Below are 27,555 nucleotides of genomic sequence, written 5' to 3'. Positions count from 1 at the left end.
GCCTGGAGACTATCAACACTGCCCGGTGACCTGGAGACTATCATCACTGCCTGGTGATCTGGATACTATCATCACTGCCCGGTGGCCTGGAGACTATCATCACTGCCTGGAGGCCTGGATACTATCATCACTGCCCAGTGATCTGGAGACTATCATCACTGCCCGGTGACCTGGATACTATCATCACTGCCCGGTGGCCTGGAGATTATCATCACTGCCCGGTGATCTGGATATTATCATCACTGCCCGGTGGCCTGGATACTATCAACACTGCCCGGTGACCTGGATACTATCATCACTGCCCGGTGGCCTGGAGACTATCATCACTGCCTGGTGGCCTGGGAGACTATCATCACTGCCCAATGGCCTGGAGACTATCATCACTGCCCGGTGACCTGGATACTATCATCACTGCCCGGTGGCCTGGAGACTATCATCACTGCCTGGTGGCCTGGGAGACTATCATCACTGCCCGATGGCCTGGAGACTATCATCACTGCCCGGTGATCTGGATATTATCATCACTGCCCGGTGGCCTGGAGACTATCAACACTGCCCGGTGACCTGGATACTATCATCGCTGCCCGGTGGCCAGGAGACTATCAATGCTGCCCGGTGGCCTGGAGACTATCATCACTGCTCAATGGCCTGGGAGACTATCGTCACTGCCCACTGGCCTGGAGACTATCATCACTGCCCGGTGGCCTGGGAGACTATCATCACTGCCCAATGGCCTGGAGATTATCATCACTGCCCGGTGGCCAGGAGACTATCATCACTGCTCAATGGCCTGGGAGACTATCAACACTGCCTGATGACCTGGATACTATCATCACTGCCCGGTGGCCAGGAGACTATCATCACTGCTCAATGGCCTGGAGACTATCATCACTGCCCGGTGGCCAGGAGACTATCATCACTGCTCAATGGACTGGAGACTATCAACGCTGCCCGGTGGACTGGAGACTATCATCACTGCTCAATGGACTGGAGTCGATCAACGCTGCCCGGCGGCCTGGAGTCGATCGGAGATGGTGACCGCCCATTTGATGATTGCCAGTTCTTCACCTCCAAAAATGGTATTTGGCCCTTGGGGTTTTGCTTTCCTAACCTGTGATTTTGTTACATTTTGTGGCTACCAAGCCCTCTGCCCATTCCTCCAGATTTTTGAAGTCACTTTCGTCTTACCTCCTCCCACCCGCCGCTCTGTGACGCGTTTTCATATCATTTGCCTATTTATTTATTTAAAGGACTTACAGACCGCCTGACCCGCCCGCGGCAAGAGTACAATCAAGATAAAAACTGAAAACCAATGCAATTAGGCAAGTGGTAAAATTAAGAAACATAGAGCCGAAGGCAATCCGTACCCTCCCCACCCCCCACAGACAGCGAGGGGCGGAGCCAGCCGGTGTGAGGCCCTGCACTCCTCCGCCTGCCTCCGCCTGCCTCCGCCTCCCGTCCCTTCAGCCTTCTCCCTCCGCTCCATTTCACCCCCCTCTCTCTCCTTCACCTGCAGGCGCTCGGGACCGACATTCAGCGCTATTTATAGCCGGAGAGATAGGGGCTCACCCGGCTATGTTTGGATATCTTGGCGGCAGGCGGATTGAGGCAGGGTCAGCTTATCCGGTTAATCTTATTCAGCCTTAGGCTGCCCAATAGCAGGTCTAAAGTTATATCCCGATGTAACTTTTCCCGGCTCTCCAGTACCTGTCGGGCTATGTTCAGCAGCGTAAGCCACGTCGCTGCCTTATCCCTTCCAAGTTGTCTGCCTAAGTTACATGACCGGACGTCTTTGACTATTGGGTCCCTTGCGTTTAAGATGTCTGTTCTCCTCTGATTCCCCTCTTCCCTTTCATTCTCATTATTCCCCCTATCCACAACCCCCCTCCCTCTCTGTGCCTGGAGGTAATAATGCTTTAGTGGTGCAGGGGCTCCCGGGTCGTTTATTGCTTTCACTTACGGAAAATTTTAATAATGCCCCGTCTTTACTGACCGGGCAGGTTTCCATCCTGAATAAAAATGCCTCTGAATATGCGATTCTCTGTAAATTATGACCCCCCAGCTTCCTACAAACCGCTCTCTAAAGGCGTCTGTCGGATTGCCCGGGCTTTTACCCACATTCCTCCTCCACGCGCCGCATGCCAAAACAAAGCCCAGCCTCTCATCTTCCGTAAGCCAGAAAAATTCAACAGAGCGTAGAAGCGAGAAATTGGCAATGGAGCAACGTGAGTTACGTGAGGGGCAATAGTGATCCAGTTTCCCCCCCCCCCCCATGAGTAAACAGTATGGTCTCCCTTCAGAATACTGTTATTATCCTAAACTTACAGCAAGCTCTGGCTGCAAGCCGCCAAAGATGGTTAAGGGTGGGGGGAAACATGAGCCCAAATACCTTACGTGCCCTGAAATTCCGGCTGCCGTATTGCGCGTCCGTTGCAGTGTAACGAGTTACCGTAGTCCAGTCTTGACGTGACTATCAACGGCAGATGTTTCAAGCAGTCATGAGGACGCAGCTGCCACATCAGCCGTGGATAACCAAAACCATCTTCCCTCCCCAGGGCAGTCTGAATGTGCTTTCACAGGACCCCTGTTAATCATATCCGTTCCCCCCCCCGACCCATCTCTGGCTATTGGAAGAAAACACTGGGTAGATCCTTCACATTGTAATGATAATTCAGTTCTGCACCGGATGGACCTTCTCCTGTGCCAGCCTAACTGCCCGTCCCGCCTCCCTGGGTGTGGCCTGCTAATTCCTTGCATCCCCCCCCCCCCCTTGGGAGCTGTCCAAGCCCCAGCAGGCAGGGCGAGCTCTGGATCAGAGAGAAGGTGGACGCCGCACCCCGTAATAACTCTGCTCTCTCCTGATTCTCTCTTCTCCCCTCCAGAGCAACAATGCCTCAGGGAACACTTGGAACTGGCTGTACTTCATCCCCCTCATCATCATTGGCTCCTTTTTCATGCTGAACCTTGCGCTGGGGGTCCTGTCGGGGTAAGTTCTGCCAGCTCATGAAGTGTAGAATAGGGTTATTGGTGTGCAGGGGGGGGGGGGGTCGGGGGGTCATAATGACATATCTAGCCTAACCTGCATCAGGGCACACCTACTCTCACATACCTAAGCCCACCTCCAGATCTGTCCTTCATCCCACCCATTCGTGCATAGCTCTGTATTTTTTCAGTCATCCCTGCATGCTTATCCCCATCCTCGTCCATCAATGTTTGCCTATACTGGACCTCAACCATCAGTGCTTGCCCACACCCATACTCAACCTTCAGTGCTTGCTGACACCCATACTCAACCATCAGTGCTTGCCCACACCCATACTCAACCTTCAGTGCTTGCTGACACCCATACTCAACCATAAGTGCTTGCCCACACCCATACTCAACCATCAGTGCTTGCTGACACCCATACTCAACCATTAGTGCTTGCCCACACCCATACTCAACCATCAGTGCTTGCTGACACCCATACTCAACCATCAGTGCTTACCCACACCCATACTCAACCATTAGTGCTTGCCCACACCCATACTCAACCATCAGTGCTTGCTGACACCCATACTCAACCATTAGTGCTTGCCCACACCCATACTCAACCATCAGTGCTTGCTGACACCCATACTCAACCATCAGTGCTTGCTGACACCCGTACTCAACCATCAGTGCTTGCCCACACCCATACTCAACCATCAGTGCTTGCTGACACCCATACTCAACCATTAGTGCTTGCCCACAGCCATATTCAACCATTAGTGCTTGCCCACACCCATACTCAACCATCAGTGCTTCCCACACCCATACTCAACCATCAGTGCTTGCCTATCCCAAGCCTTGAAACACTAGAATGAGCAAGAAGGCATCAGCCATCTTACAAAGTTCACCACTTGTGACTATATGGGATGGTCGTAGACTGAGAATTTTCTTACTTGCCATTTCCTTCCTATTAACTCCTATAGCAATCAGGGCCGGCTTCTCCAAGTTCTCCCTCCTGCCTTTAAGCAGTTTGCTGTGCACACATGACAGATGGAGCTATGGGTCTTGGTAGGAGTTTTAGTTATTTGGTACTAGAAGTGCTGGAGAAGTTTCCTGAATGATGTGGGAGGAGCCTCACCCAGAAGGCATATTTCAAAATGGTGGCATTTTAATTTCTTTCTTTTTTTTAAGTTCACTTTTTAATTGAGACAGGCGTATCTTGCTGCTGCTATTTCAGATATTTTTTTTATCCTAAGCACTTCTAATTAGGAATTTTTGTCGGCTCTGCTTGTGCCATGGTTATTTGTATGTTACTGATTTCTCTGCTTGTATTTTGCTGTCTGTCTGTCTTGCCACGAACGCGTTTTAGTGCTATGGAATCTCTATCTCTTTGAATGATCATTGCTTGCTAAGCTTTTACCATAGAGCACCTTGGGCTGTCTCTGGAAAGGTGTTTTGAGACATCTGATGGAATAAATACATTTATTTCACTCCCCGGTAGGCAGGCAGTACTCATTGGGTCCTGAACGTTGTAGGCATTAATAGGAGATTGGTGGTAAGAAAGTCCCTGTGCATCCCAGACCCACTGGTGCATGCGTCCGTACACTGATTCTCTGGCACCAGTAGGCGCTCCTCTCCTACCCCGGATCCTGTCCCAGCTGTATGTGGGCACTGGGCACTAGTGGCAGTCTGTGCAGGGGAGTGGGGCGTGGGAGGGAAGCTGGGGGATACCGAGTGACCAGTCTGAGACCTTGCAGGGAGTTTGCCAAAGAAAGGGAGAAGGTGGAGAACCGGCGTGCTTTCCTGAAGCTCCGACGGCAGCAGCAGATTGAGAGAGAGCTGAACGGCTACATGGAGTGGATCTCTAAAGCAGGTGAGGGTCCCCGGGAGGAAGGGGCTCGCTGCGGCAGCCAACGGTGTAACCGGCTTCAGAGGGGGATGAGAGTCAGTCACAGACCGTCCGGGAGGTCGTCCTGCTGGAGAGTGGAGGGAGGGAGGGGGGGGGGGGGGGACAGGGAGTGGCCCGCTCTATACCTTCCCCTGCTTCCTGGGCACATCCACTGGTAGCCAAGGTCTGAGCCATGGTCTGACCCTGTAGATAGAGATGAAGGGCTGCTTTCCCCCTGCCCTAAATAAAATGGGGCAGCAAGGGATGGGGAGAGGAAACAAACTCCACTGTAAGCTGGCTTGCAGTTAAATGTCCTGCTTTCAGGGGAGCGAGCTCATAAGACTGAGGCGTCAGGGGGCTCAGGTTACAGAGAGTTTTCAGGACCCTCCCCTGGGAAAGCGAGTCAGGGGGCTCAGGTTACAAAGGGTTTTCAGGACCCTCCCCTGGGAAAGTGAGTCAGGGGGCTCAGGTTACAGAGGGTTTTCAGGACCCTCCCCTGGGAAAGTGAGTCAGGGGGCTCAGGTTACAAAGGGTTTTCAGGACCCTCCCCTGGGAAAGCGAGTCAGGGGGCTCAGGTTACAAAGGGTTTTCAGGTCCCTCCCCTGGGAAAGCGAGTCAGGGGGCTCAGGTTACAGAAGGTTTTCAGGACCCTCCCCTGGGAAAGCGAGTCAGGGGGCTCAGGTTACAAAGGGTTTTCAGGACCCTCCCCTGGGAAAGCGAGTCAGGGGGCTCAGGTTACAGAAGGTTTTCAGGACCCTCCCCTGGGAAAGCGAGTCAGGGGGCTCAGGTTACAAAGGGTTTTCAGGACCCTCCCCTGGGAAAGTGAGTCAGGGGGCTCAGGTTACAGAGAGTTTTCAGGACCCTCCCCTGGGAAAGCGAGTCAGGGGGCTCAGGTTACAGAGGGTTTTCAGGACCCTCCCCTGGGAAAGCGAGTCAGGGGCTCAGGTTACAGAAGGTTTTCAGGACCCTCCCCTGGGAAAGCGAGTCAGGGGGCTCAGGTTACAGAGGGTTTTCAGGACCCTCCCCTGGGAAAGCGAGTCAGGGGGCTCAGGTTACAGAGGGTTTTCAGGACCCTCCCCTGGGAAAGCGAGTCAGGGGGCTCAGGTTACAGAGGGTTTTCAGGACCCTCCCCTGGGAAAGCGAGTCAGGGGGCTCAGGTTACAGAGGGTTTTCAGGACCCTCCCCTGGGAAAGCGAGTCAGGGGCTCAGGTTACAGAAGGTTTTCAGGACCCTCCCCTAGGAAAGCGAGTCAGGGGCTCAGGTTACAGAGGGTTTTCAGGACCCTCCCCTGGGAAAGCGAGTCAGGGGGCTCAGGTTACAAAGGGTTTTCAGGACCCTCCCCTGGCAAAGCGAGTCAGGGGGCTCAGGTTACAGAGGGTTTTCAGGACCCTCCCCTGGGAAAGCGAGTCAGGGGGCTCAGGTTACAGAGGGTTTTCAGGACCCTCCCCTGGGAAAGCGAGTCAGGGGCTCAGGTTACAGAAGGTTTTCAGGACCCTCCCCTGGGAAAGCGAGTCAGGGGGCTCAGGTTACAGAGGGTTTTCAGGACCCTCCCCTGGGAAAGCGAGTCAGGGGGCTCAGGTTACAAAGGGTTTTCAGGACCCTCCCCTGGGAAAGCGAGTCAGGGGGCTCAGGTTACAGAGAGTTTTCAGGACCCTCCCCTGGGAAAGCGAGTCAGGGGGCTCAGGTTACAGAGGGTTTTCAGGACCCTCCCCTGGGAAAGCGAGTCAGGGGCTCAGGTTACAGAAGGTTTTCAGGACCCTCCCCTGGGAAAGCGAGTCAGGGGGCTCAGGTTACAGAGGGTTTTCAGGACCCTCCCCTGGGAAAGCGAGTCAGGGGGCTCAGGTTACAAAGGGTTTTCAGGACCCTCCCCTGGGAAAGCGAGTCAGGGGGCTCAGGTTACAAAGGGTTTTCAGGACCCTCCCCTGGGAAAGCGAGTCAGGGGGCTCAGGTTACAGAGGGGTTTTCAGGACCCTCCCCTGGGAAAGTGAGTCAGGGGTCTCAGGTTACAAAGGGTTTTCAGGACCCTCCTCTAGGAAAGCGAGTCAGGGGGCTCAGGTTACAAAGGGTTTTCAGGACCCTCTCCTGGGAAAGCGAGTCAGGGGTCTCAGATTACAGAGAGTTTTCAGGACCCTCCTCTGAGAACAAGGGCAGCACTGATGCTGGGGTCGAAAGCGCTGCAGGGACAGTTTTACAATAACATTGGCATGATGTGTGTCTGTGTGTTCCTCCTGTATTAACATTTACAAGGGCGGTGGGTTATTGGATTAGTAATTGTGTTTTAGCGCATTTCCTCTTGTGCCTGTTACCCATGCTTGTTAGCTGTTTTGAGAGATTGTGCAATTCAGTGACAAGGTTTTGCTTTGTTATTTGTCTCTACAGAGGAGGTGATTTTAGCTGAGGATGACACAGATGGAGAGCAAAGACATCCCTTTGATGGTAACCCATCTGAGCCAGTCCTATGTCAGCCATGCTGTTTATTTGTTATTACTAGGGTCTCTCGGCATTGTCTGCTGTCCCATCCTCTCCCCAGTAGGAGGCACTGTAGGGAATGGTGCAGAAGTGCTGGGGGGGGGGGGTGGTCACAGCTCCTGCAGTTCCAGCCTCTCCCAGCAGGAGGCGCTGTAGGGAATGAATGGTGCAGGAGCACTGGGTGTGGGGGGAGTCACAGCTCCTGCAGTCCCAGCCTCTCCCAGCAGGAGGCGCTGTAGGGAATGGTGCAGGAGCACTGGGTATGGGGGGGAGTCACAGCTCCTGCAGTCCCAGCCTCTCCCAGCAGGAGGCACTGTAGGGAACGGCGCAGGAGCACTGGGTATGGGGGTCACAGCTCCTGCAGTCCCAGCCTCTCCCAGCAGGAGGCGTAGAAGGGGATGGTGCTGAAGGGGATGGTGCAGGAGTGCTTGATTTGGGAGGGGGGGGGGGAAGATCTCCTAGCTCCTGCAGTCCCAGCCTCTCCCAGCAGGAGGAGCTGTAGGGAATGGTGCAGGAGCACTGGGTATGGGGGGAGTCACAGCTCCTGCAGTCCCAGCCTCTCCCAGCAGGTGTCGGTGATGTGGCTGATACGCCACATCAGGAATTCTGGTGAGAAAGCAAAGAATAATGGAATATTTCTTCTTGTCATGTTTCTATTGTTGGAGCTCTGCGGAGAGGCACGATCAAGAAGAGTAAAACGGACTTGCTGAATGCCGAGGAAGCTGAGGATCAGCTGGCTGACATCTCCTCCGTGGGTATGCATCCTCTCTCCACAAGACCGCCTGCTTCGGTTTAACCCTTTACACCAGGAATGTGATGCGGCGCGCGCTGACGTGCGCCTGGCGCGTTGTTCAGATACGTGAGTCGCGGTGGGGGCTTCTGCCTTCAGGGCGGCGCAGCTTCGTAGGGTGGGCTTGCCGATAAAATGAAACCTCCCTGCAGTGTTTACGGGTTTCATTTCGTCCGCGGGAAGGGTTTGCTCGGATCCGCGCTAATGATGCTACTCTCTCTCTCTCTTTCTCTCTCTCTTTTTTCCCCTTTCGCCAGGGTCTCCCTTCGCCAGAGCCAGCATTAAAAGTGCCAAGCTGGAGAACTCCTCTTTCTTTCACAAGAAGGAGAGGAAGCTGCGTTTCTACATCCGCCGCATGGTGAAAACTCAGGCGTTTTACTGGACGGTTCTCAGTCTGGTAGCACTCAACACCATGTGTGTTGCTATAGTACACTATGGCCAGCCAGAATGGCTAACCGACTTCCTCAGTGAGTGCAAGCTTTCCTCTTTTTTTTTTTTTTTTTTACAAGCTTGGGTTTCGTCTTCCCATTGCCCGCCAACTTGTCTTCCTTTCCTCCTCTCTCTCTCTCTCTCTGCCCGTCTCTTTCTCTCTCAGCCTCTTTTCCTCTTTCCCTCTCCGGTTGGTGTTGTCTTTTTATCTCTCGTACTCTAGCAGGTCGGGGGGTGGGGGCCACCCGGGTTGAAATGGAGGCACTACCTGAGGGGGGTGGGTTAAAGGTTTGAGAACGTATGAACCATGATTTAAAGCTGAAACCGTGGGAAACACAATCAACCTCGCCTGCCTTCCGTAGACTTTGCTCGCTGCCTGGGCGGTCCGTCTTCCGGGGTGACGGCGTGCGAGCCTCTCCCCCCCCCCCCCCCCCCCACAGCCTATAATTGTTTTTCATCTTCCAGAGTTTTCCTACTGTGCCTGGCAGCCCCCTCCCCAGGTTAGAGGGTTTAGAACTGACACAGACGCACGCAGGCACGAGCAGAGCAATATTCCTGCATTGCTTCATTTCTTTGCACAAATGGAAGGTGTGTGCTGGATTCTCAGCTCCTTCGGGGCCTTGCTGGTGCCTCTAGGAGGAAGGAGCGTGCCCGGCAGCACCCAGACTTGGGGGGGAGGGGCAGCGTTGGTGGCATTACCAGGGGCAGAAGAGCGCTCTGGCCTGGCCTCCCAGCCCTCCCCTTTTTGTGCGGCTGATTTTTGCACAGTTGGGTTGTTCAGAATTCATAACGGCCGATGCTCTAATTATGATTTCGGTAATATATATATATATATATAATAAAAATCTTTCAGACCACTCGAATGTCAGGACTCCCTCCAAGCATCCAGGAGTCAGGCAGAGCTGTTCATAGGGGTCCAGCACACCAAGACTCGTTAAGTACGAGAAAGATATTAAAATCCCACGCAATAATTATTGCTACCTAATGGGTCCTGTTGCGTTGGCTCACTGGGGACAGTTTTGCCACACAGGAGTGGCGAGAGGTAGGAAGCAAACAAAAATCCGAATATGTTGGGTTTGGAGTGGTTTGGGTCAACCAGCATTGACTTTGGGGGGTGGGGTGGTGGGAGGGGGTGAGGGGCCTTCTCAGTACTGACTTTGTTCAGTTTGTTTCTCTTTCAGACTATGCAGAATTCATTTTCTTAGGACTCTTTATGTCCGAAATGTTTCTAAAAATGTACGGGCTTGGATCGAGGCCTTACTTTCACTCCTCATTCAACTGCTTCGACTGTGCTGTAAGTGCTGGATACAAGAAGAACCTTCTCCTGCCCGTGAACACACAGCCTTGTGTCATTAGACGCCTTGGGGTATTGTTCGGCCAATCAAAGGGACGGGATTAATTTACCTCCTGCCGCAGAGTGTCTGCTCCATTGCAGCTGCCAGCAAGAACAATACCAAGGGGTAGAGGGGGTTCCTGTTTAAAGCAAAATGAAATCGTGCAATAAGTTAAAATTAGAGATTGAGCTGATGACCTCTTTTTTATTAACCCCCATTAAGACTAAATGAGATTATTGTATGTAGCCATATAACAATACTCTTATACTGGGGGCATCTCATGATGTACAACCGATCCTCACAATAGGCAAAAAAAAAAAAATATGCTTGAAGAACCATTTTTGTTAAGTGAAGTGGTGACAGCAGTAAGGAGTTTACAGTCTGGGAAAAGTGCAGGGCCCTGACGGATATCTGATAGAATTTTACCAAAAGCACAGAACTAAAGGTTGACAAATAAAAACAAAATATATATATATATATGTCGGGTGACTCAGGACCCATCAAGCCCCCCCTTTCCTGAACATAAAAGTGCCGTGCTGGGTCAGATAATCATTTATGACTTACCTTAAATAGCACAGTTCCCAGTGCTGATCACTAACGACCTTTCTCTTTTGGGAAAACTGAGCATTGAGTCCTACCCTCTGTTTCCCGCCTTTTAACCTGGTAACCCAATCCACAATCCTCAGGTGGGGAACGCAGCCAGGGTGAGGTGAGCCGTAGGGTGCTCAAGGTTTGGCATGAGGTACCCTAATAGCTATGAGAGCTGAATGTGGCCCGGGGGGTGCGTGAGAGGCCTTTGATGAGACGTGGTCTCTATACATTGGAACAAGTGGAGACAGTTACATTGCAAGGTTTACACGGAGATGGATGTCAGATCAGAGGCTTACCTGCAGCTGTTTTAAAACATCCTCAGATAAGACGGCACACACAGGTGGCGTTTTCCAAAAAGCGTCACAGATGTAGAACACCTTCGTGCTTGTTCTCAGTGGGCTGGAGCAGCGCGGGGTCCTGCTCCCTACAAACGCAAATGACTCGTGAAGATCCTTGTAACTGAGTTGTTGGTGCCCTCGGGGGGTGGCTCCCGCTGTTTTTTTTATTTATTTATTAAGACTGCTTGGGATATTTCCCCTTCTGCATCCTCCACGCTGCTCCCTTTTTCTCCATGGACAAGCAGGGCCAGGGTCGGTCACATGAGTGGAGCGGCGTTATCTGAGGACGCTCCCTCAGAGCTCAGAAAGGCTGAGAAGGACCTTCCCACGCAGCCAGCGCCTCAGTCTTTATTCTCTTGCTTAGGCTGAAATGATGGTTCTTTTTCGGGATATTCAAGCCTCTCATTTTCCTTTTTTTTACTGATGGGGATTTTTAAATTTTTCTCTCTTTTGCATTGTTTGTCTTTTCGTTTGTGAGTCCCTTCTTTGTCCTGCTTGTCCACGGAGAAAAGCAAAACTGCTCACTTGTGATATGTGTTCAAATCAGCCACTCCTCTCCTTGGGGATCTTGTGGTGCCAATGATAGCCGTGGCACCCGACATCTAACTTCACTTGTCATTGGGTGGGCAGGAGCTGCGGCAGCCCGTGTGGCAGAGATACCAGTGCCAGGGCTGGAGGTTTAGTTACCAGCCCCCGTCATCCCCTGATCCTCAGTATGGGCCTGATTTTAAAAAGCATTTACTCGAGTAAAAACCAGGTTTACTGGAGTAAATTCACTTTACTTGAGTAAGTGGGTTTTTGAAAATTGCTACAATAGTAGCTACATTTACGCATGTAACTCCTTTTGAAAATTACCCCCTAAATCTTGTGGAGGGGGGGGGTTCCTGCTCCTCACCTGCCACTCCTCGTGATGAGAAGGGTTCTGCACCCCACTACAGTCGACGCTTTCTCCCCTGCTCCTTGGGAACAGGAACAAAAAGTACCGGCACGCTGGGTCAGAACCAAGGGCCCATCGAGCCCAATATCCTGGAGGCTGGCTTGTGCACCGACGGCAGGCGGGGTGTCACTTTGCAAGCTCCCTGGTCTCCCCCTCACGTGGATCTCGTGCCTGCATGAGCTCGAGGCGCTGCTTGGGTGTGCATCCGGCGTACGTCTGTGCCTGTGTGTCTCTGGCTCGTGCTGCACCTCAGCACACCTTCGCTATTTGGCTTTCCATGGCTGAACGCGTCCCGACCGCTCCTGGTCGTCTTCTTTCAATGCTTGGAGAATGTGGCATTAACACAGGTGAAAAGGCTAAGCGTTTTCCCCCAGGAGATCCCCCCGGTAGTGTGGAATTTAGAACAAAAGCCAGGGAGCCCCGAATGGCAGCCAGAGCGATGAGTTCCTGAGGAGAGCCAGACTCTGTGTGTGTGTGTGTGTGTGTGTGTGTGTGCACATGGAGTAGGAGGGTGATGACATTCAGGGGGAGATTCTCATTTCAGCTTGAAGGGGTTCCTCTGGAAACCTTCCCACAAGGAACGCAGCAGAGACAGCGGCACCCCAGCAAGCGCTCTCACTAAGGCAAGGAGGCTTACGTGTTTTCTTCTTCTGCAACAGGTCATCATTGGGAGTATCTTCGAAGTGATATGGGCCTTTCTGAAACCCAAAACGTCCTTCGGAATCAGTGTATTACGAGCTCTCAGGTTATTGCGAATCTTCAAAGTTACAAAGTACGTGCTCTGTTCTTTCTCGTACGTATGGTACTTGTATATGTGTATCTGTTTACGTATGTGTGTGCACAGAGAGAGGGGGAGACTTTCAAAGTTACAAGGCATAGGCACAATAAGCAATCACTTATGGCCTCAATTCTTTTGTTACCTAACCATCCATCCCTCTCTCTTGTTGAGAGCGCCCAGTGGATTTGCACCTCCTCAGCCAAAGTTCTGCTGTAAATGAATGCAGCTTTGTCTCTCTTATATGAACAGAAATATGTTTGCATAATATATTTATATTATATGCTAGATCAATATTTATATATTAGAGAGGTGCAGGGTGTAGCATTTTTTTGGTTCCTTTTTATGCCCTTTTGTCGGTTTCATTTCGTTTTAGCTATTTTGCAATAATGCACACTGAAATGAAACGAAAGGGACCATAAAATTCCCATGCCTGGTTTATATTACATTCCATATTCTTGAGCATTATGTAAGAATCCTTGCAGCTTGCAGGTAGTACCTGTCAACTGGCTGATACCAGAACTGCGTCCCTGTTCAACCACTGGCCTCTGACCTGAGGGTCTCCCGCGTCACGTAGGCAGCCCAGCCTTGCTTTTCGTGGGGTTTTGTTTTGCAACAGCTAAGTCAGGAATTATGAGGGCAAAAACTATGTAAGCATGAATAGAATGGCTGACTCAACCTACGTGGATTCTCGGCCAAGTGAAAGTATCACATATTACCACGGTAAAAAGTAAAAAAGAGGTGTTCCCCAGGGGATAAAACTACATGTGTGCAGTTAGTTTATAAAAGGCATGTGCGTACTTACCCCGTCCGCTTTATGCTCCCATGTGAGATGATGTAAGCTACATGTACTTTTTTATTTTTTTTAAACCTGTTTAGCAACGTGATCGGCGGACACAAACTATCGGGGTGCTTTTTTTTTGTTTGAGGATCAGGTTGGTTTGTGTGGGTTGAAAAGTACCTGCCTGCACTGCCAGTTAGGAAGCTTAACTGTAATTCCTCACCATAATAATCAAAAGTGTCTCTTCCTCCTGCGTGGGATGTTTCTTTCTGACCCCCTCCGCAGGAGGACATGCAAAGGGTTTGCGGTGCTCGGCCAGTCTTGTGATCTGTCAAGCTGAGCTCTCTCGCGCTCTCTGGAGCTTCTTGCTGAGCTCTCTCGCGCTCTCTGGAGCTTGTTGATGAGATCTCTCGTGCTCTCTGGAGCTTGTTGCTGAGCTCTCTCATGCTCTCTGGAGCTTGTTGCTGAGCTCTCTTGCGCTCTCTGGAGCTTCTTGCTGAGCTCTCTCACGCTCTCTGGAGCTTGATGCTGAGCTCTCTCATGCTCTCTGGAGCTTGTTGCTGAGCTCTCTCGCGCTCTCTGGAGCTTGTTGCTGAGCTCTCTCGTGCTCTCTGGAGCTTCTTGCTGAGCTCTCTCACGCTCTCTGGAGCTTGTTGATGAGATCTCTCATGCTCTCTGGAGCTTCTTGCTGAGCTCTCTCGCGCTCTCTGGAGCTTGTTGATGAGATCTCTCGCGCTCTCTGGAGCTTGTTGCTGAGCTCTCTCGTGCTCTCTGGAGCTTCTTGCTGAGCTCTCTCACGCTCTCTGGAGCTTGTTGATGAGATCTCTCATGCTCTCTGGAGCTTCTTGCTGAGCTCTCTCGCGCTCTCTGGAGTTTGTTGCTGAGCAGCGTCCTTTTTTTTTTTCCCCCTTCGCTCCGCAGGTACTGGGCTTCTCTGCGGAATCTGGTGGTGTCTCTTCTGAGTTCCATGAAATCCATCATCAGTTTGTTATTCCTCCTCTTCCTCTTCATCGTCGTCTTCGCCCTTTTGGGAATGCAGCTCTTTGGAGGCCAGTGAGTACCTGCCACCCCCATAGGGCATGGAATGTGAGCAACCCCTAGCAGAAACGAGGGGCCCTTATGTTTCTTGACAGCATTCACAGGGGCCACCCTACATAGGGTTGCCTTACACTATCAGCAAAGTGATCGTTAGCAGCTACATAGCAATTGTGCCATGAAGAGAGGGAAATGGAAAAGCTGATGTTAATTAAGGATGAAAAGTGAAAAGAGACAGTGAATCCTGACTGTCAAGAGGAAGTGTATTTTGCAGGAAGGGAGCTAGCAGGGAAAAAGAACAAAAGGGGAACATTATTTATTATGTAGAATGGACTGGTCAGGTCAAGGGGAGGCTATGTCTGACTGTACATTTGAAATGTTTTCATTGCAGGTTTAATTTTGATGAAGGAACTCCACCTACAAACTTTGATACTTTCCCGGCAGCAATAATGACTGTGTTTCAGGTAGGGGAATTGGATTGTTTTTGCTTTCATATGATTTGCTAAAGCACCTTTATTATTACTTTGCATCTTGTTGTTTCTTTAGGTCTGGTAGAAGTAAATTAGCATATTGTTGATAGCAATGAGGAGAATAATGACTGTTATAAGAATTATGGTAATGATGCTGGCAGTAATGAGGACTAAACCATGCAGATTGTACTGAAGATGAGAGAGGTTACAGTAGTGATGACTATGATAATAAATAATACTGGAGCTAATCACAACAATGATGCAATCATGAGGATGAACATGCTAGATTTGAAGGAGATGATAATGGACATGAGGAGGACAAGGATAAAATTGATGATGATAAAGATTGTTGTGGTATTGATAGTGATGATGGTATTAAGGGGGACAAGGGCAATATTGATGACATTGAAGATATTTCTTGTGCTACTGATGATGATGATAGCTGTGAGGAGGACAAGGATAATGTTGATGATAAAGATTGTTGTGGTATTGATAGTGATGATGGTATTAAGGGGGACAAGGGCAATATTGATGACATTGAAGATAATTCTTGTGCTACTGATGATGATGATAGCTGTGAGGAGGACAAGGATAATGTTGATGATAAAGATTGTTGTGGAATTGATAGTGATGATGGTATTAAGGGGGACAAGGGCAATATTGATGACATTGAAGATAATTCTTGTTCTACTGATGATGATGATAGCTGTGAGGAGGACAAGGATAATGTTGATGATAAAGATTGTTGTGGAATTGATAGTGATGATGGTATTAAGGGGGACAAGGGCAATATTGATGATATTGAAGATAATTCTTGTGGTACTGATGATGATGATAGCTGTGAGGAGGACAAGGTAGGATAATGCTGATGATAAAGATTGCTGTAGTATTGATAGTGCTGATGGTATTGAGGACAAGGACAATGTTAATGATAAAAATTGTGGTATTGATAGTGATGATAGTATTGAGGAGGACAAGAATAATATTGATGATAAAGATTGTTGGAGTATTGATAGTAATGATGGTATTGAGGAGGACAAGGATAAATTGTTGTAGAATTGATAGCGATGATGTATTGGGGAGAACAAGGATAATATTGATGATAAAGATTGTTGTAGTATTGATAGTGATGATGGTATTGAGGAGGACAAGGACAATGTTAATGATAAAAATTGTGGTATTGATAGTGATGATAGTATTGAGGAGGACAAGAATAATATTGATGATAAAGATTGTTGGAGTATTGATAGTAATGATGGTATTGAGGAGGACAAGGATAAATTGTTGTAGAATTGATAGCGATGATGTATTGGGGAGAACAAGGATAATATTGATGATAAAGATTGTTGTAGTATTGATAGTGATGATGGTATTGAGGAGGACAAGGATAATGTTGATGATATTGTGGTACTGATGACGATGACAGTATTGAAGGGGACCATGGCCTTTCCATTAGGTGCCTGCTGAGAATCACATTTTATTCAATGAGTCAGACTTTGTATGTTTCATGCTAATATGCTGATGTTTCATTTTGTTTTTAGTTTTTATGTATTTAACTTATTTTATTTTTTGTATTGTTGCTGATGTTTTACGATGCATTTACTTATGTTGCTTTTTGGGTTGGTGTGTTATAAATGTTTTTAAATAAATAAGGGAATATTGATGATAATTGTGGTGATCATTGTGATAGTGACAGGAACAATGACAAAATTGATAATATTGAAGATAATTATTGTGGTATTGATGATGATGGCGATAGTTGTGAGGAGGACACACATGCTCTTTGAGATGTTGAAGGCAGTAAAGATAATTGATGATTCTGATAAGCTTGATGATGGTGCTGGTAGCAGTCATGTCAATGTTTGTAGTGAAAAGGATGATGATGCTGAAGATGGTGACTAATCATTGAAGACAGTTCTCATGTTGTAGTGATAAGAATTACGATAAAGATGTTGCCAGACAGAGTAAAGGATTATGATACTGATTGCATTTTGGATGATGTTGGTCAGGCTTACTGGAGAATTGATGAGGATGAGGTCTGCAATGGATTTTATTGATGATACAAGTTATGATGTTGGTGGTAAGGATTATAATGATGAAGATGATAATAGCTGGAGGAAGATCTTTGAACAGTCATTAATACTAGAGACTAAAACAATTAGCAATTCAGAGCATTAATAGAATCCCTTTTTTTCAGATCTTAACTGGTGAAGACTGGAACGAAGTGATGTATAATGGGATTAAAGCTCAGGGTGGAGTCCAGACAGGCATGGTGTTCTCCTTCTATTTCATTGTGCTGACTCTGTTTGGTAACTGTATCCTTACCTGCTTCCCAGGTCAAGAAACAGGAAGTGCAGGGATTGAAGTTGAAGTGTGGATGATAATCTGAGATTGATCTTGGAGTGGAGATGGGTGGGGGGGGGGGGGGAGAACGAGTGACTTGGTCAGAAACAGGTTAATGATAATGCTGGTGCTGATGGGGGGATATTTATTGTAGTTATTTATTTATATATAGTTTGCTTGCACTGGTGGATTCACGATGTCGGACCAGCCCGGGTATTCGCCGCCCAGGCCGGCCCAGGACACATCACATGGTCTGCCGAGCACGGCTTTGTCACGGCCGCGCACGGCAGACCACGTGACTGGAGCAATCAGCCCACAGGGGGATGCCCGATCCCCCGATAGGCCAATCCGCCCTTGTTTGCTTGCCTTAAATACTAAGATAGGTGGTATAAAGGGAAGGGATAAAATGAAGTATTTTTTCTTCTCCTTGTGCTTTCAGCACTCATTCCTAAAATGACTATGGTTCAGCATCACTTGTCTCTGTCCTCTACAGACCAACCATAGAATGGAGAGACAGCAGTGTTTAGAACTAGGGATAGGAGAGAAAGTGGGTAAGTCAGACCATTGGTTTACATTAATCTCGGAAGGAAATGTCAGAGGAAGCATCCAAGTTTCTCAAGAGACGTTCTCAGATAGTCTTATATTAAGGTCAAAAGTGGGCAAACCTGAATATGGGGAGGTGGATTTATTGGTGGGGGGCATTGTAGAAGCCAGTGATGTCTGTCATTTCTCTGACTCTATAATCCAGATACTCTGCTGAATGTGTTCCTGGCCATCGCTGTGGATAACTTGGCCAACGCTCAGGAGCTCACCAAGGTGGAGTTGGGGGGGAGAGAATTAATGGAGAGGTTACCGTCTGCCTGTTCTAGACTGGGAGGAGAGTGCAGCATACTGGATGGGTGGGCTGGAAAATTTCAGTGGGGTGAAAGAAAGATTAAAAGCTGGTTGAAGTGAACTGAATAGTGGCAAAAAATCTCAGGGTTAGTGAAGGAGAGAGGCTCCCTCTGAAGGCAGTCTGAACTGCATCGCAGTTCCCCCAAGTTTATTTTATGTTGAGAACACCAGAGAATCTCGATGGAGACTGACTGTAATGCAAAGGGAAATCCAACCTAGGTTTGCAGAAGGAAAAGGGAAGGGGCTGTACAGGAACCTGGTGTAAGCTGATGAGAACTGCCATGAAGGTTAGAAGGCGACATTTATCAACAGGCTGTGCGCCATGGTTGTTTGGTTATGTCCTGATCTGGGGATCCTTTAGAAGGAGAAATTATAATCTTTCACTGGTATCTCCTGCTGTGGGGATCCTTTAGAAGAGTGATTCTCAACCTAGCACTCTAGCCAATCTTTTTTTAACAGACTATCCCTAATGAATATGCATGAGGTAGATTTGCGTACGTTGGGTAGGGGGCTTCAGAAGACTGGCTTGAGGATCATGGCTTTAGAAGAAGGAACTTTACTACCAGCCCGGTGATATCTGGCATGGGATGTCCTCATCTGAGGCCACCTTTGAAGGGGGGGGGGGGGGGGGGACACACACTATCGTTAGGAGGAAGCCGCTGTTGGGAGTCCTGATCTGGTTTTCACTGGAAAGCAAGACTTTCCTCAGTAAAGCGAATGCAGCTAACAAGCAAGCTGCTGACCTTGGTATCGAGGAGCGGTTACTTCGCTTCCTAACCACAGGGGTTTCCCTTTGCTGAAATGTGGTTTGGCAGGGTCCTAGTGAGGAGGTTACATGGGTTGGGGGATTGATCTCAGAAAAGCATCTTACCCACTCAGTCCCAGTGACCCCAGAGCCATTTCACGGGGGAAACGTGCAATCGCGCGGCAGGGATTTCTCCCTGGGTAAGCAGGATAAGTTGTGGTGACATCCGATGGTGCCGAGATGGAAGACGTTGTCTCACAGTTCAGAAAGACGGAGGAAGACCTTCACTTGCAGCTGCCACCGAGCGAGTCTGTTCCCTTCTGTTAGTGCCAAAAAAATGTTTGTTTGGGGTTTTTTTTTTTTTTCAAACTTTCTTCACTCCACTCATCGACTTTTACCCCTGAAGGAAAGTTTTACTTTTCTCCTGTTTAAATCTCTCTATTTTTGGTCCACAAGATAAAATCATTTTCTTCGTAACTAAGTTCAATTTCATATGAGTCCTTTTCAAAACGGCAGACAAATGTTGGGGTTCAGGAGATGTCCCCTGTTACTCTTTGTCGGATTGGCGTGACCAAATGCCTTCCACTGTCTGGGGCCTTCCCATGATGTGCTTAATGACCCTGAGAGCCTCGGGAGCACCTGCATGTTAAATGGCGCGGTCCTCTCATGACTCTGGGATTCTCTGCACGGCCGCCTTTCTCCCCCCCGCAGGGCGGTGACAGCAAGTCCTGTCCCTCGGTGCCAGAACATGCGCAGTCAGTGCCAACAGCTCCTTTCTCAGCATAGAGATGGCTCCCCTAAAATCTAAGCCATGTTTGGCCCCGAAACATCATCGGTGCCTCCTGCAAGCAAACTCTCGGCACCATCTTCTCAGCATGGAGGCTCTGGTTTCAGCCCAGAAAAACCAAAGCTCCCCGGTGCTGATTCTGGTTCCTGAGTCAGAGAGTCCTCCCGCAGGTGCTCACTGCGGCTGAGCACCATTCACCCCACGGTGAGAAGAATCATTCCACCGATAGGCTGACCCCCTCCATCACTGGACCAGATGTCGGTCTGTGTTCCCTCCCTATCAGGCCAGACAAAGACGTCCCATGACCCTAGGAAGAGGTCGATGGCAGAGGAGGCTCCTGTCCTGCTCTCTGATTCACAGGAGGAATCCGAATCCTCGCCTGCTCCCCCGTTATTCTGTTCGGGACGGGTCTTATCCCGATCCCTGAGCACGCAGAGTTTTCAATCATTGCCCCTGACTGCGAGCAACGTCGCCCGTACGATTCCCTTGTGCAGTGGGTGAGGATTTTCCAGCATCTGGAAAACGCCCAACCAGAAGATCTTTGCTATAACTCATTTCCTTTAGCCTCGCTGCCTCTAACTAAAATTCTGGCTGCGCGTTTCCGAAAGAATCTTTCATGTGTATGACCAGAGGCTCCCGTGCAGCCCTCAGCTCGGGAATTCCCCAGTTGTGTGTGTGTGTGTGGCCGATTCTTGTCCCGCTCGTCCACGGGGGAAAGCAAAGTCGCTCGCCTCTCCGTAGACAAATCAGCCACGTGACGCCACCCTCCGCCGCGTAGATCTGAAGGGTCCGCTAAAGCGTGAGGAGACTCGCGCGGCGCGATGCTTCTCACAAAACCACCCGGGTCTTTCTGAGCTCTGAGAGAGCTTTCCTGTCTCGGCGCTGCCGGGTGACGTCGCCCACCTGTGTGTGTGTGTGGCTGATTTATCCTGCTGTCCGCGGAGAACACCTGTTACAGGTAAGCAGCTCAAGCCGAGCAAAGTTTCCCCTGCCTGCCCCGGTGCAGAGAACCCCCTCCCCCCTCCCGAAGCAGGCGGTAGATTTTGGGTTTTCTCTTTAAATTCTGTTCCCAGGTTTAGCAGAGAGCTCATGGTGTTGGGTTTTTGGTTTTGAAGCATTTGGAAGATGAAGGAGGGGGGGGTGGTTGCTTATCTGCTTTATGGGACTGTTGCTTTCTTTCTTAAAATCAGTGGGTCTGTGTTTAGGACGAGCAGGAGGAGGAAGAAGCAGCCAACCAGAAACTGGCACTGCAGAAGGCAAAGGAAATGGCTGAAGTGAGTCCCCTGTCTGCAGCCAACATGTCCATCGCGGCGTAAGTGCACCCCCCCTCCCCCCGTCTCTGTCTGCGCAGCACACAGCGCCCTCCCCACCCACCCGGCCTCGCCGGACGCCTCCAGGGACTGCCAGGAGGCTCACCCAGGGCCACCTCTCCGGCACCTTAAGCCCAAATGAACCGCAGAGGGGCTGCAGGTCAGCGGGGCCAGGTCTGGGGCTCAGTCCTCATTTTAACCCCCGCGGCATGCAGGAGGCTGCTAGCGGCCCAGATGGTTTTCACGGCGTACGCGGAAAGCAGGAAGAACGCATGGGCTATGAGAACATTTGCGGGTGAGGCCGCCCTTCCCCGAGTGCATTCAGAGTAAGGAAATAAGAGGCAAACAAAGCCACAGGCAGCCGAATTAGGGACGGCTACAAAGCTTAGCAGTTCTCCTTGAGATCTCAATTTCGTTTTAAGTTACGTGCATTGAGTTCCCTGGGAGAGCCCGCAATTCCTATTTTACGAGTTGGAAATGTTTCGTTCAGAGATTAATATCTGGTCCTGTGTTTGTTGGATACCAAAGGTTTTTCATTAAAGTGGCTGCAACTCAATGCCACTCAAAGTGACAAACTAGTTTTAATGACCCAGGTAGTAAACGTGATGTGTGGACTGCAAAGCAAATCTTAAAAGTCACAGTCTTTTATGTAATGACATACAGGTGCTCGTAAACTGATAACAAAATGTGATAACAAAAAAAAAAAAGAAAATCTGATAACTCTTGTAAAAGGGAATGCATACAGCAGCTTGGGCACCAGGGAACTGGCAATCCAGAAAAATCTGTTCTCGTGTTTCCTTGCATTGAGTGAACCTCTCCCGGGTTTTGACTCGTCTCTGAGTGGATCGAGGAATTGAATCCCTCAGCAGAGGAGGAGGTAAGAGAGGGGCAAGGTGAGATCCCCTGGCTTTGCAGCGATGCCTTCAGAAACTTTCCAGACTAAATTCTGTCCTCCTGGTACCTGACGCTTTTTTTTTTTTTGCCGACCCTGATATTCAAGGGGTAATTACCAGGGAGGACGGCGTTAACATGGCTGCGCACGCAGGTATATAGGCGTGGCGGGAAATGCACTCCTGTATTAAATGTACCCTGCGGCATGGTCGCGTGTTAAAAGCGCGCGTGAGTACCTATTGCACGGATCCGGGTAAGCTCTGATTTATCCAGCTAAAGTCGCGCACAACTGCCGCACTCGCCTACCTTCATGTGCAACTTTGAAAGCCTGCGCCTGGAGATTTCACCCGCGTAATTCACACGCGTCGGGAGATTTTCTAGCATGCACAGATGCAATGAAATTATTACCAGTTACTCTCAGGTCATCGAGTCCCCGCTGGCTCTTCAGCCTCAACTGCCCCCCCCCATCTCACCCACCCCCTTAGCCAGTCAGCATTTTACTTAACCCCAGAGCAGGTGCACGTCTACGCCAGTGAGCTGCCAAATCTACAGGCGTGTGCAATAGCAGCTTCGCACGTAGGAACGTGTTGGTCCTGCCCTGGAACGCGGTGGCCTGCCCCCTTTTCGATATGCGCACATTTGCCATTTACACTCGTATCTGGTGATTTCACATGTGCAGCTCTTTACATTTCACCCGAGAGCTTTTCATGCGGATAAATGCATGCTTACCCCACGTGAAAATATGTCCTGAGCACTGCGGCCCCCTGCGTGGCGCCCGCTGCTCCCATGAGCAGTCTGGCTTAGTGTCCCTGGAGCCACAAGCTCGCCCTTGGAGAGGGGGGACCCTGGGAAGCCGCCTGGCACGCAGGTAAAGTGATGAGCCTGCATGCAAAGTTTATCTGCGGCCAGCAGGTGCTTACCGGGGGCGGATTTCGGAAGGGTTTGCACTCTGCGTGCATCCTTCTGCGTTTTCCAAAGCATGCAGGTACTTACTCCTGAAAACTCTCTGTGCACACATTGGCAGGTGGAAATATGTGCAGATAATTCATTGGTACGAAGCATGCAGTTAAATGTTATCAATTTTACGTGGACTGTTACAAAATTACCCCTTAGTGCATCACTGTCGGCCTCGGGATGTTATACTTGAAAAGGCCACATAAACAGGCCTTTACAGAAAGGCATTGCATCTATCACTCAGCGCACGCTATTGTTTGCTCTCCTTTAGAGCTCATGGCTCCTGCAGTTCCAGCCTCTCCCAGTAGGAGGCGCTGTAGGGAATGGTGCAGGAGCACTGGGTATGGGGGAGTCACAGCTCCTGCAGTCCCAGCCTCTCCCAGCAGGAGGCACTGTAGGGAATGATGCAGGAGCACTGGGTATGGGGGAGTCACAGCTCCTGCAGTCCCAGCCTCTCCCAGCAGGAGGCGCTCTAGGGAATGGTGCAGGAGCACTGGGTATGGGGGAGTCACAGCTCCTGCAGTCCCAGCCTCTCCCAGTAGGAGGTGCTGTAGGGAATGGTGCAGGAGCACTGGGTATGGGGGGAGTCACAGCTCCTGCAGTCCCAGCCTCTCCCAGCAGGAGGCACTGTAGGGAATAGTGCAGGAGCACTGGGTATGGGGGAGTCACAGCTCCTGCAGTCCCAGCCTCTCCCAGCAGAAGGCGCTGTAGGGAATGATGCAGGAGCACTGGGTATGGGGGAAGTCACAGCTCCTGCAGTCCCAGCCTCTCCCAGTAGGAGGCGCTGTAGGGAATGATGCAGGAGCACTGGGTATGGGGGGAGTCACAGCTCCTGCAGTCCCAGCCTCTCCCAGCAGGAGGCGCTGTAGGGAATGGTGCAGGAGCACTGGGTATGGGGGAGTCACAGCTCCTGCAGTCCCAGCCTCTCCAGCAGGAGGCGCTGTAGGGAATGGTGCAGGAGCACTGGGTATGGGGGGAGTCACAGCTCCTGCAGTCCCAGCCTCTCCCAGCAGGAGGCGCTGTAGGGAATGATGCAGGAGCACTGGGTATGGGGGGAGTCACAGCTCCTGCAGTCCCAGCCTCTCCCAGCAGGAGGTGCTGTAGGGAATGGTGCAGGAGCGCTGGCTGTGAGGTTCCTGCTCTTTTGTTATGCTTCCATGAGAAATGATGTAAGAGTGAAAAGGAAAAACCAGATTTTAGGAATATTTTTTTGTTGTTGTAGAAAAGAGCAGCAGAAGAACCAAAAGTTGTCTAAGTCTGTCTGGGAGCAACGGACAAGTGAGATGCGGAGGCAGAACCTCATGACAAGCCGGGAAGCTCTGTACAATGAGCTGGATCCCGATGAGAGGTGGAAGATGCCCTTCGTCCGGCAAATGAGGCCAGACATGAAGACGCATCTGGATCGTCCTCTTGTGGTGGATCCCCAGGAGAACCGGAATAACAACACCAATAAAAGCCACCCCAATGATCCATCTATGGATCAGCGTCTAAGCCAACAGCGGGCAGAAGATTTCCTGAGAAAGCAAGCTCGCTACCATGAGCGATCACGAGAGTCCAACAGCTCCAGGAGCTATGAGAGGACAGACTCTGGCGGAGTTGAGCCTCGCAGACCAAGGAGTAGTAGCAAGGAGGTGGACGTGAACCGGGACAGCACCTCCCGGGAGCTGGACTACCACCACGGGAAGGAGCGTGAGGTAAACCAAGAGCGAACCTGTAGGGATGGGGAAGGGAATAAAGGCGTGGATCTTCACAGGCGGCACCAGCACCGGCAGGGAGGCAGCAAAGACAGTCGGAGTGGGTCCCCCCGAGGAGAAGGCGACCGGGATCACCGGCACCACCGACCTCACCGCAGAGTGGGTGAGGAAAGCACAGCCGTCGACAGCGGTGGCAAACAGGACCGGCGATCCCGGCATCGGGAGGGGAGCCGACCCAACAGGGACTCCAGGCCAGGGGGAGACAGCGAGCAGCCGGATGGGGAGAGGCGACGCCGGCATCGGCACGCTGCCCAGTCTACCTACGAGAATGAGCCCAGGCAAGACGAGAAGGAGAGGAGACCCCGACGTAGAAAGTAAGTGAGTGATCTTGTCCGCTGCTGTGGGCTACGTGATTTTACTGAAAATGTTTATACGGTGATTCAATATGTCGGACCATCTGGAGGGCCAATAGGTTTCCCCCTAGTGGACCAATCAGGGCCAAATTTGTGGGGAAGGCCAGGCAGGGGCTTGGAAATTAGCTCTTCCTAAGTCACTCCAACCCAATGTTGAGGTCATTTTCAATAGAATAACGTTAAAAGAACGCTGGAAGATTTGGGCACGTGCAGTATTATCACTCCCCGCCTTGTTGGTCTTTGTGGAGAGCAGAACAGGAGCTGAAGCAAACAAGGGGAAGAGGTGACAGCATTGAGTTAGAAGTCGGGAGAGTTAGTGGGGCAAGGCAGTTTAATTCGCCAGCTCTAGCAGAACTACAGAAATGAAGATCAAGTCCTCCTCCACCTTTGGCGTTGATTCTTGCTTGCCTTTGTGGGGAAATGTAATGGAAGGAGTGGAGCCTGTTCTTCGAATTGACTCTGATCTTTGTTTTTCTGCCACCAGAGAGACCCTGGGACCCGGCTGTGGGCCAGGTCCAAATCTGTCCACCACTCGGCCAATACAGCAGGATATGGGGCGGCAAGAGGACCAGCTGGCAGAAGACATCGACAACATGAAAAATGACCAGCTGGCAACGACCGAATCCACGAACCCGCACAACTCCCTCAACCTCACAAACTCACAGAGCCCGGCCAGAACGGGCAACCACACCAACTGCACCCCTGCATGGACGCCTCCAAACCTGCCTGGAACCTTAAACCCACCCAACTCCCAGCACGCCGCCAACCGCAGGACGCCCAACAATCCTGCTCCTGCCAACAAACCAGAGAACAGCCTTATCGTCACCAATCCCAGCACCCAGAACAACCCGGGAAAGGCCGTGAAGAAGCCGGAGCACACGGCAGTGGATATTCCAGCCACCTTCCCCCAGCCCATCGATAACGCTCTTGTACAAGGTAAGGCATGGCATTCCCCCCAGCGCTTCCCTGCGTGTCACGGAGGTGGCCTGGCTCACGCGCATTGTCGGAGAAGGCTTCCAAAGCTAAAAAAACCCAAAAAAACAAGAACGCTCATCTCTTTTTCTCAGGACTGTCCTTGGAGAGGGTTGGGAGGGGGGGGGTTGAACGGGGGTGACCTCCCTGGGCCCTGTGGTTTGGGGGGCTCCACGCTGCCATGGTAACCCCACCCCCAGTACCGTAGGTCTCTGTCAGTCAGCGTTCCAGGGCTCCATTATAGCTGATTTGCCCCGGGCCCTACACCCTCCTGAGATCAGCCCTGTCTCTCTGTGACTACGAACTGGCAGGGCGTGTGGAGTGATTCCCCACCACCACCACTCAGCGCTCCCTTTCCTGCCTGTGCAGGCTCCAGCTTTGCATCCGGCGTCTCTGGCTGAGGATCTGCGTGGTCCTGCCAGATCCAGCGTGGCGCCGACTGTCCAAGCCTCTCTCCAGCTGCTCCTTCCTCACCTCTCTCCCCACTCCCTCCTCCCACCTCCTGCCTCCCTGCCCTGGAACCCTTTCGGCTTTCTTCCTTCTTGGTAGTTACTCTCAGGCGCCCTCTAGTCCGGCTCTGCAGCATCCGTCTCTTACAGCGCGGCTTGCACACCCCGGCACAACCATGGAGAGGGGAAGCTCCTGAGATACTCCCACATCTCCTGCAGACCAGAACAGGGACTAAAGGCCTCTCGCCTGCTGCGCCCCCCCCTCCCCCGTTACAATGCCCCAGGTTTTAATTTCTCCCTTCCCCTGTTGCTTCCTTCCACAGTGAACAAAAATGCTAACCCAGACCCCCTGCCTAAAAAGGAGGACGAGAAGAAGGAGGAAGAGGAGGAAAAGCAAGACGACGATGGCCCGAAGCCGATGCCACCTTTCAGCTCTATGTTCATCCTCTCAACCACTAACCCGTGAGTCTTCACTTTTCTTTTCATACCAAAGATCAAAGGACGAGACATTATCTATACTGCACCTGATCTGGACTGGAGGGATCAGGGGACGGGAGCAGGGATACAGAGCCCGTCATCTCTAGGACTGGAGGGAGCAGGGGATGGGAGCAGGGATACAGAGCCTGTCACCTCTAGGACTGGTGGGATCAGGGGACGGGAGCAGGGATACAGAGCCCGTCACCTCTAGGACTGGAGGGATCAGGGGACGGGAGCAGGGATACAGAGCCCGTCATCTCTAGGACTGGAGGGATCAGGGGATGGGAGCAGGGATACAGAGCCTGTCACCTCTAGGACTGGAGGATTCAGGGGACGGGAGCAGGGATACAGATCCCGTCACCTCTAGGACTGGAGGGATCAGGGGACGGGAGCAGGGATACAGATCCCGTCACCTCTAGGACTGGAGGATTCAGGGGACGGGAGCAGGGATACAGATCCCGTCACCTCTAGGACTGGAGGATTCAGGGGATGGGAGCAGGGATACAGAGCCTGTCATCTCTAGGATTGGAGGGATCAGGGGATGGGAGCAGGGATACAGATCCCGTCACCTCTAGGACTGGAGGGATCAGGGGATGGGAGCAGGGATACAGAGCCTGTCACCTCTAGGACTGGAGGGATCAGGGGACGGGAGCAGGGATACAGAGCCCATCACCTCTAGGACTGGAGGGATCAGGGGACGGGAGCAGGGATACAGAGCCCGTCACCTCTAGGACTGGAGGATTCAGGGGACGGGAGCAGGGATACAGAGCCTGTCACCTCTAGGACTGGAGGGATCAGGGGATGGGAGCAGGGATACGG

At 51.0% G+C, this 27,555-nt stretch overlaps 1 protein-coding gene across 3 annotated transcripts in view; it reads left to right on the top strand.

The window, feature by feature from the left end:
- Positions 1–27,555, top strand: part of CACNA1A (calcium voltage-gated channel subunit alpha1 A) — a 164,692-nt gene that overhangs the window by 65,260 nt on the left and 71,877 nt on the right. For 2 of the 3 annotated variants that reach the window (XM_029585399.1, XM_029585398.1), the window contains exons 7-21: positions 2,883–2,986; positions 4,728–4,843; positions 7,238–7,294; positions 7,993–8,082; positions 8,375–8,584; positions 9,728–9,840; positions 12,406–12,518; positions 14,224–14,355; positions 14,729–14,801; positions 17,005–17,122; positions 17,899–17,966; positions 20,782–20,888; positions 23,954–24,799; positions 25,323–25,774; positions 26,583–26,721. In XM_029585399.1, the coding sequence (XP_029441259.1) occupies positions 2,883–2,986; positions 4,728–4,843; positions 7,238–7,294; positions 7,993–8,082; positions 8,375–8,584; positions 9,728–9,840; positions 12,406–12,518; positions 14,224–14,355; positions 14,729–14,801; positions 17,005–17,122; positions 17,899–17,966; positions 20,782–20,888; positions 23,954–24,799; positions 25,323–25,774; positions 26,583–26,721 (2,738 nt within the window). Of the gene's footprint in view, positions 1–2,882; positions 2,987–4,727; positions 4,844–7,237; positions 7,295–7,992; positions 8,083–8,374; positions 8,585–9,727; positions 9,841–12,405; positions 12,519–14,223; positions 14,356–14,728; positions 14,802–17,004; positions 17,123–17,898; positions 17,972–19,500; positions 19,505–20,781; positions 20,889–23,953; positions 24,800–25,322; positions 25,775–26,582; positions 26,722–27,555 lie in introns of all 3 variants that reach the window. The other variant, XM_029585401.1, reaches the window with a different exon arrangement.

Source organism: Rhinatrema bivittatum, chromosome 19, assembly GCF_901001135.1.
Source record: "Rhinatrema bivittatum chromosome 19, aRhiBiv1.1, whole genome shotgun sequence".
NCBI classification, from domain to species: Eukaryota; Metazoa; Chordata; class Amphibia; order Gymnophiona; family Rhinatrematidae; genus Rhinatrema; species Rhinatrema bivittatum.
The sequence above is the reverse complement of the archived record's forward strand: the minus strand, read 5'-3'. Positions and strand labels throughout refer to the sequence as shown.